Genomic DNA, 10177 nt, shown 5'->3' with positions numbered 1-10177 from the left:
GCATCTTCCCATGGCTTAAATGATGTTGTCTTCGTGGATCTGACTGGAAACACGGGATGTAAGATCGCCGATGACGCATTTGCATCCTTGAAGAACCTGCATGATCTATTTCTGGGTGACCCTAACCTTGACGTTCTTCCATTGCCATGTTCACTGGGTTGACAAAATCTCAGAAACCTTGATCTGTATGGAAACAATTTTGAAAAAGGTATCTGTGCAATTATTTCAACATTTGACAAGCCTTAAGACTCTAGACCTGTCCGACAATAAATTAGCAACTATTCCAGATTCGTTCGAGCTGATCTTCCAGAAGCTGCAGATCATCCATCTTTCAGACAACCCCTGGAGATGCACATGCGACATTCAGTGGCTGAAGAACCTCAACTAGAGCGTGATGTACTCCGTGTACTCGGGCAATGTTCCGGGCATGCGCTGCTCCAAGTGTACTGAAATACCATACGATTTACCATGCAGAAGATAAGGACTTCACTTGTATTCCCCCCAAAATTCTAAAGTGCGGGGATCTCTATACCGCGAAACAGGGAGATCTGCTACACATTTCATGTCAAATTAAGGGTGATCTGTTTCCGAATGTGACCTGGATGAAACCCGACGGGACCATAATCTCAGCTTCAAGTGTCTTCATCTCCGACCCAACTACGTCAACGACTACAACTGCAACTCCGGTGGAGTCAGCTGACGGTCTAGGCAGCGGGTTCCTGGTGGCGGTTGGCGGGTTCGGGAGCACGGTGCTCCTTGGACTGATTATATTTGGAAGTGTGGTGTGCTGCAGTCAGGCTAAGAAAGGCCAGGTGGAACCGACCGACACCATGGACTCTTTGAAGAAAGAACACATTGACACAATAACAATTATTGTTACACCACCGATTAAATAGTGCGATGAGGATAGGTGGCTTGTTGAGTCAAACTCGAATAAATTGGCTTAAACTTAGGCCACTTGTCATGGGTTCGAGTCCCAGATTGGAACTGATTATGATTCGTGGCGGGTTCAGTTAGGGTACACTTCTATACATTCCTCCTCGATAATCTCCTTGGTAGGCGTTCTAGTAGTGGAGATTTATCGGAACGTATACCCTGGACATTATCGAGGATGCTGTAAATTAGCCTCGGTGGTAATTGAAATATTATTGAATATATCAAACCATGAAACACAACTAACACAAGGCACTACAAGACATAATTGTATGAAATTTACCTTTTCATATTTTAAAATATTTGTTGAGCCCTAAAATGTATGGAACATAACATGCATCATTGTTATTTACAGGACTTTCGTGTGAAAGAAAGTTACCATTACAAACCCTTTGAAGATCAAACTGAATAAAGCTGAATGAAACACAATCCTCGTCATTACGTTCTCAAAACAGCCAGTTGACAAAGTTCTACTGAAACGAGCCTTATAGTGTAAAGATGTACAGTGAACATTGGTACACGTGTTACAGCAGGTCTGGCTCTGACCCCAACTTCTCCAAGGTGGTTCATCAATGTCTGGTTTGATCTCTTTGGCAATCCCAGAATCTGCTGTAGTCGATGATTCAGCTGTGTAGCCACGATGGAGATAGGATTGCTGCAGTATGACGTTGTGACGCAGGATCGGTGTGATTTGGACCGGTCACATGACGTACCATGCGACAGGTTCACTTACTAGAGTTTACACACACGGAATGTTCTCGCCACGCTCGCTTGCCATTCTTCTGCTTTCAATCACGCAACACGTTTGCTTGGTTGTTTTCAGTTGGTCGTGACTTTGTTAAAACAGTTTCTAACAGTTAAGGTTGGATGATTAATTTGCGATTAATTGAAAAAATACCATTATTATTTTTGTTCCAGATGGCATCAAATAATGGTTCTTATATAGTACATGCTCTGATGTTTATCGATATTCCCTTCGTGTTCATTCTTGAGGATTATTCATTACCCGAACTCGTGAAGATCCGGGTGAGAATTGGTCTGCAGTAACCCATGCTTGTCGTGAGAGGCGACTAACGGGATCGGGAGCGGGTCAGACTCGCAAACTCGCTGACACATGTCATCGTATCCCAATTGCGTAGATCGATGCTCATGATGTTGATCACTGGATTGCCTAGTCCAGAGTTGATTATTTACAGACAGCCTCCACATACTGTGAATATTGCTGAGTTGGGAGTTAAACAACAAACCAACCAACCAACCAAATCGTTACCCGGATCTCAGTCTCTAATACAGCTATGATGGAGTGATCTTGGATACTTCAGACAATCGTTCTTATCGGTCCATGAGTACTTACTAACTTGCACCATGTGTGATTTTACTCCAATGATATATCGATTAGATACAAAGGTTTTATCAGCTTTGTTAGTTATATATCCAAAGTGTACAAATACGACTGAAATCTACTGTGTGTTTGCAATATAGGTACAATTTCTAGATGTATTGTTTGAAAGGACTTGAGTGAGTGAGTGAGTGAGTTGGGTTTTAGCAATATTCCAGCAATATCACGGGGGCACACCAGAAATGGGTTTCACACATTGTGCCCATGTGGGGAATCGAAACCGGGTCTTCGGCGTGATGAGCGAACGCTTTAACCACTAGGCTATCCCATCACCCCGAAAAGACTTGAACCTATGTGTCTCAATACAGATAGTTATAAATACAAGAATAACAATTATATAGATTCATTAGACATTTTATTCATGTACACAAGCACATTACTCGAAACTGTGTTCAGATAATAAAAAAGAACAACATAAAAAGGATGGGTGCAACCAGAATGATAACAAACCACATCTCTGTGTGTCTCAGCTATACACTAAGAAATCCATTACAGTGATACGCGTTAACATCCAGATTCGTGCCTTACCGATGTGACACACTGCAGTGGTAGGGTGTAATATTAAGCATAGAAATTTGTATGTCTTTCATAAGATTGTATATAAGACTATTAATAAGACTACAAGGGTACATAGCATATACCAGATATTCATGTATGTCCTCTAGAAATAGAATACATATACTAACATTGCAAGTTATGTATAATAAACTTACAGCTGTCATAACCAATATGGCTTACAGGAGCACATGGTATATAATAAAAATACAGGTGTATATGTTATACAAGCTGATAGTACACTATATGCTAACATTGCAAGTTATATATAATAAACCTACAGCTGTCATTGATATAGCCAATTTGGCTTACATGATCACATGGTATATAATAAATGCACATGTGTATATGCTATACAAGTTGACATTACAATATATATGCTAACATTGCAAGTTATGTATAATAAACGAACAGCTGTTATTGATACAACCAATATGGCTTACAGGAGCACATGGTATATAATAAAACTACGTGTGTATATGTTATAGAAGTTGGCAGTGCAACATAAACTACCATTGCAAGTTATATATAATAAACTTATAGCTGTCATTGCTATAACCAATATGGCTTACAGGATCACATGGTATATAATAAATGCACATGTGTATATTTTATACAAGTTGACATTACAATATATATGCTAACATTGCAAGTTATGTATAAGAACTTACAGCTGTCATTGATACAACCAATATGACTTACAGGAGCACATGGTATATAATAAAAATACGTGTGTATATGTTATACAAGCTGATAGTACAATATATAGATGCTAACATTGCAAGTTATGTACAGTGAATGTACGGCTGACATTGATACAACCAATATGGCTTACAGGAGCACATGGTATATAATAAAAATACGTGTGTATATGCTATACAAGCTGATAGTACAATATATATGCTAACATTGCAAGTTATGTATACTAAACTAACAGCTGTCATTGATACAACCAATATGGCTTACAGGAGCACATGGTATATAATAAAAATACGTGTGTATATGCTATACAAGCTGATAGTACAATATATATGCTAACATTGCAAGTTATGTATAATAAACTTACAGCTGTCATTGATAGAACCAATATGACTTACAGGAGCACATGGTATATACTTGTGTATAGTGAATGTACTGCTGTCATTGATATAACCAATATGGCTTACAGGAGCACATGGTATATAATAAGTATACGTGTGTATATGTTATACAAGCTGACAGTACAATATACATGTACACTAGCATTGTAAGTTATGCCTAGTGAATGTACAAATGTCTTAGACTTGAGCCAATATGGCTTACAAGGTATCCCTAACAGGAATAGGCGTAATCTTTTCAAAACTGCCTGAGAATCTCTCTATAAATAAATATAGAACATGTTTTTATGGATAACAACTTCTTTATTTCGTGAGTGCGACGTTTCGATACAGATTATTGTACCGTTGTCTTGCTTGACAACGGTACAAGAATCTGTATCGAAACGTCGCACTCACGAAATAAAGAAGTTGTTATCCATAATAACTTGTTCTATATTGTGCGTCACAACTTCTAAAATGCCGCTCAAACATGTTATCTGTAAATCGATACGAGAAACCAAAACGTTCAAGAGATGTATCTTCTCAGGCAGACAGGGTTCACAGTTTTCTGGTGTCCTTGACCCCGATGGGATGAAGAAGCGGGTACTTCCTGCTGTGAGGTTTCACTCTTCTTCTTGTGCGAGTCCGATGAGAGCCACCATGCTTGATGGTCACGACATCGCAGTCCCCGGGAGTCAACGGTTTATGACGGCCCGCAGCTGACAAGATGGAAACATGTATATAAACAATTTGAAAATACTCAATGTCCATTATGCTGGTTAATTGTTCATATATTTTACTCTTCTTGAGTGAGTGAGTGAGTGAGTGGGATGAAACTGGATTAAATCAATGGTCAATCATCTACCCATCAATTCCTTGATGTTTAAAACATTACATGTTATCCTTTTAGTAAATACATTATAAAGACGAGTTACATTTTATGTCAGTGTGCCCTATGTATGATGTTTTAACACACAAATACTTTTCCAATACCATTTTTTAAAAACAAAATGTACACTCTCTCAGAACATTACCACAAACTTCTATATCTTTATTATTGTCATGTTCTTGACTCAGGGAACCCATGCAAAACGTTTTATGCTAGACACATACGGTACTGTTATGTGCGATATAGTTCTAAGATGTCATCGCCTTACGTTCTTTATTATTATATTTTTAATTGGATGTTAACTACACAATTTCGTGTTATTGTGCCACCACTTCGTATATGATACTTGCATCTACACTGTACTTCGGCCGTTAGCCTTGTTAATTTATTTTTTTACTTTACTAACAGTGTAACATAACTGACAATGCCAGACGCAAAGTGCCCTCCGTCCACAGCAACACTTACCTTTCTTACTGGAGCCGGAAGCAGTTGGCAGCAGGACAGATCTGATCACGTGACAGTGTCGTGACCGGAAGTTGTCAAATGTCTGTCGTTCATAGATCCGTGGCGACTTGTGGCGACAGTGGGTGACAATCTGGTTGTCAGGTCCTCTCTGTTCGCAGACAAACACCCGGGGCCTGCCGTCACACCCAGGGGGGACGTACACGACGACCGTGTCTCCTAGCAGTATGTTCGTGGGGAGTTTGTCATCTAAGTATATATATACAATGTTGTTGTCCCCGAGTTGTACAATAGTTGTATTGCTAACGCTAGTATTGGAGTCTTTCCTTTGAATAAAGGAAATTGTGTTTCTATTGTGCCCGATTTGTACAATGCGCCGTATATCGATTTGAGGACGATTACAGAGACGCTTCTTACAGCTGTCTGGCTTTTGGTCAGATTGTAAAGACTGGTTGGCATGTTTCAACTTTCCTTTTCTACCTTTCTTTGACCGTGAAAGACATGTATTTTGGTCATTCATATGCTGAGAACTGTACTCTAATTGTTTGTTCGTCTGTAAGCCAGACGGTGCGACGTGGTACGTCCCCCTAGCTTCAGACATTGCCCCGAAGTTTGAACAGATCCCTGGTTCGTATGTCACCACTCGCCGTTGTCTCTGTGATGAAATGTAGAAAGAATAGCAGCTTTTACAAACGACAAATCTTAAAACGATTTCATAGAATAGTAACTTATATTGCATACCAGAGCCAGAGAGGTCTTGCGAAGGACATCCAATACTCTGATTGAAGTAAGTCACTCTATAATTCTTAGACATCTACGTACATGTTGACCCTTAATACAAACGTACACACGTAATTTGACCTGTATAAATTACATGTTAAAGAGGCAGCAACCAGGACAGACATGAGTTCACTTCACCAGCTGTTTGCTGCAGCCTTTGCAGTGGGTCAATCTATAGTAACATATTGATTTGAGATATGCAGTAATGCTATATGTGTATGTATACGTGGGTATATGAGAGTTGCCGTGTCCTCACATGTGGTTGTGACGGGTGCCAGGATAAGCTGGAAAACTCCATATGCCAACACAGCTTGATAGTGAGTGAGTTTAGTTTTACGCCGCTGTTAGCAGTATTCCAGCAATATCACGCCGGGGGACACAAGAAATGGGCTTCACACGTTGTTACCATATGGGGAATCGGGCCTTCCGCGTGAACGCTGTAGTCGTCCCCAGTTTGATAGCGAATCATTGACAAATGCTCTTGTTATAGTGATAAGGTGGGGTCAGCCTTAGGGTAGATTTCACAGGATAACAGAAATGTTGTTTTGCAGTTGTTCAATATTTGTGTGTTTCCTTGTAGAATTATTTGAAGGTAACCTTCATGGCGGATTCAGTCTTGGACAAGCTGGGAAAGTAAAATGAAGAAAGTGGCACCTACCTGTCCTGACTACCACAGAGCCTGGTCGAAACAACCTTAGCTGCAAACCCCGTGTTGAATAAAACACGCAATAAGTGCGATGTCAGCTCTTATATACTGTCCTGTTTCTAATAGCTTCGTCATCGTTAACCAATCAGCTAGGTGCATTCTGAAGTGTGCGTGTTACCGTGCAGGCTTGCAAAATGTCACCTGATGCTATCGATCTCAAGCTTCGCAGATGCCAGCCATTGAACATAATCAGTATTGTCATGCTGCATTTGTCCTTGTCAAGTTTCTGTTCATACCTTAGATTATTGACAATCAGTAAATAATGGAGACAGGTAAAGATTTAACACATGTGGTGTTTTAAAGGAGTGCCCTTGCTGTACAGTCAACTATGTTTATAACGAAATGAAGGATGTCACGGACTGTTTTAGGGGTCACGGATGCTTGCTGTACCTTTAGTCGGAATGCAGATAACGAACGAACTAGGAGGTGGACCCTATTCGTTATAACCGTAGTAAACTCGAATAGATCAGCGACATTATCAAGAAAAGCTTGCATGTTTCAATTCCTTGCATTTTAATTGCCACAGTTTGACTGACAGTATGAGCGATGACGCTTAATAGGTCACGGTGACAGTAACTATCTAAAAGATCCCGACGACTAGATGCCACTGGCAGACTCCTAGGTATGTCGTACTTACCAGGGCTGGGACGGTTGGGTAATGAGTTGGACCCGGGTACCCGTCTCCATACCCGGACCCGTTATGATCATGTGACTAATAGAATAAACAATGTGATATGTTATTTTCTCATTATCGAAAGTCTGTATTGTCTTTGAAGATTTAGACATTATTTACAGTCACTAGTTTTGACGTTGTTGGCGTTGAGAAAGCCTTGAACACGTTGAGCTGTGTGACATGGGGCGTTGTCCTGTTGAAATACGGTTCTTGGATTCTGTTGTAGGAAGGGTAGAACAACTGGCCGAAGGACTTGGTCGGTATAACGCTACCCATTCAAATTCCAATCGACAACAACCAGATCTGTCTGTCTGTCACCACATCCCCTACACACACACACACACACACCATAACGCCACCACCGCAAAACGGCTCAACCTCTTGCACACAGCAACGTGCCGTCCGCTCTCCTCTGCGTCGATGCACTCGTGTCCTACCGTTAGGTCTGTTCAGGAGGTATCTGCTCTCATCAGTAAACAAGACTCTGTCCCATTGTTTGCGCTGCCAACCTTGAAAGATACGTGCCCATCTCACACGTCGACGTCGATGTAAGCGCCTCAGTGCTACACCACGGTAGGGTCTGTAGGCTCAGATACCATGATGACGAAGTCTCCTGGACACCGTCCTTCGGCTGATACGATGACCCAGCGCAGTCGATGCTGATGATGTCACAGTAAGGAATGGGTTGTGCAAATGCAGAGTACGCAAGTAACGGTCGTCAGCTAGGGTCGTGACCCGGGGTCTGCCAGTCCTCGGCCTGTCCTTTGTCCTGCCTGTCTGTCTGTAACGGGTCATCAGCCTGGCGAAGATCCTGGTGACGTGATTGTGGGTAATCGTAAAATGTGGATGTCCATAAACATTTTCACGTGCTTTTATACCGAATATTTGTCACGTGTGTCATGTGTGCACGTGCACGAAACTATCGCGAATAAGTTCACTTCTCTGGGTTCTTGCTTTGCACGTACATCACTGTTTCATTGAGTCAGCTTTGCTGTGTTCTGTTGAATGTTTCTAGCCATAAATACTCAAATATTAAAGTCCACACACACACGCACAATTACACGCACGCCAAACACAGATTCCTGCACTGTACTTGTGACTAAAGTAAAAGTTAACGGTGTGTTATGTTCCTACGGGAAGCCCGAAGTCAGACACATTGGAAACGTTTATGATTTTGTGAAACAAAGTGTGAAACTCAATCAGCCGAGTCTGGGATTCGAACCGGCGGTCACACGTGGGGAACCTTATTCTCCATAGCCACCAACAACGGCTGGTCATATACTGTGATGACGTCAAGATGATACATACTGTTCAGGGGTGAGTGAATATGGTTTTACGCCGCTGTTAGCAATGTTCCAGCAATGGACACCAGAAATGGGTTTCACATATTTTCACCATGTTGGGAATCGATCCCGGGGCCTTCGGCGTGACGAGCGAACGCTTTAACCACTAGGCTACCCGACCGCCCCACTGATCGGGAAGGATCCATTTGATTTGTGTTGGGGTAGAGGGAGGAGAGCTGCGTCCAACAAACTGTTTACTTAGCACCATCAAACAAGTAATTCTCACTATCAACACAAACATTTACATTTGGGGATTTTCAACAACATAAAGTACTCCCTTTTTCTGCTATTATTAATTTTGGGAATTTTTCTGGACAAACGATTAATTTATATAACCTCCCTACGAGAGAAATCTATTGGATGCTCCCTCACTGTTGGTAGTTTTTGTGAAATCTTTCTTGCCTAAGGACGAACTGTATATTTTGGCAGCTGTATCGAACGGAACTGAACATTTATCATATTTGTTAAATGACATGTGTGACACACAGAAAGACATAAACCAAAACCGCACAATAGCACACATTACAAGCACACAACACACTCAAACATACACAGAGACATGTAGACACCCACATCCACATCACATCCCTTAGAAACGCCAGGATCCGCTGAAAACGTGTCGCATTTCCCCTGATCATAACCCTTTGTCTAACCGCAACATTCCCGTGGTAGTAGGTTCCCACCATATGGCTCACGATCTGAGCCCGATATCCGTCACCAAGTTCTCGCCACACACAACTGATAAGCCATGCCAACAGAAATACTGTTGAAAGCACGTAAAACCCGACGCTCACTCACTCCTGTCTTCAATACATTTGCCCTCGCGATCATAGCTACATGTGAGAGCCAGACTGTAACGCCAGTGATCAAAGAGTCCCGTGATAAATGTCCCCCGCAATATCAGTTCATTAATTTCATATGCCATGTAGACCATTAACATATGTATTGAACTATTAGTTGTAGTTCAATCTACTAGAGAAGACTAAATAAACATGGCTACAGCCATATTCTGTATCCAATAAATAGAAGTGTCAAAACCCTTTTCATATTCTTCACTAGCCTTTGCGTGTGTTTATGACGGGTGTTATATTGGGGCGAACACCTGGTAACATCATTATTGGAAAGTGATTCACAAACATGCTTTGTCATCTTGCTGTCAATTACTGGATTGTGTTAGCTAAATGATAGCACCCGTTACAAACATGTGTCTATTTTGTCTTATGTGTGCGTTGACAAGACTTAACCAATGATACTGTAGAATGTCGATTATCAAGTCATGTCATACATGTTGTATTGACTATTCTGTCATCGTAGGACACTCTCGATATTCCCATGGCAGTGTCTTGAGTCCAGAGACGTTC

The 10177-nt window shown here is 41.3% G+C and overlaps 1 protein-coding gene across 2 annotated transcripts; it reads right to left on the bottom strand.

Moving 5' to 3' along the window:
• Positions 1-3652: 3652 nt before the first annotated feature.
• Positions 3653-6849, bottom strand: LOC124280560. Of its 2 annotated transcripts, XM_046716519.1 has the most exons (4): positions 6753-6849; positions 5318-5969; positions 4475-4682; positions 3653-4101 (listed from the first exon to the last, which is right to left on the bottom strand). In XM_046716519.1, exons 2-3 carry the CDS (start codon positions 5913-5915, stop codon positions 4522-4524), a joined length of 759 nt encoding a protein of 252 aa, XP_046572475.1. In that variant the 5' UTR covers positions 5916-5969; positions 6753-6849; the 3' UTR covers positions 3653-4101; positions 4475-4521. The 2 variants fall into 2 exon arrangements, with proteins under 2 accessions (XP_046572475.1, XP_046572468.1); XM_046716512.1 differs by lacking the exon at positions 3653-4101 and having other exon boundaries at positions 4356-4682.
• Between the last annotated feature and the right edge of the window lie 3328 nt (positions 6850-10177).

Source organism: Haliotis rubra, unplaced genomic scaffold, assembly GCF_003918875.1.
Source record: "Haliotis rubra isolate DU_JTF1 unplaced genomic scaffold, ASM391887v1 Scf1077, whole genome shotgun sequence".
Lineage (NCBI taxonomy): Eukaryota > Metazoa > Mollusca > Gastropoda > Lepetellida > Haliotidae > Haliotis > Haliotis rubra.
This window is presented reverse-complemented; position numbering and strand designations above follow the sequence as displayed.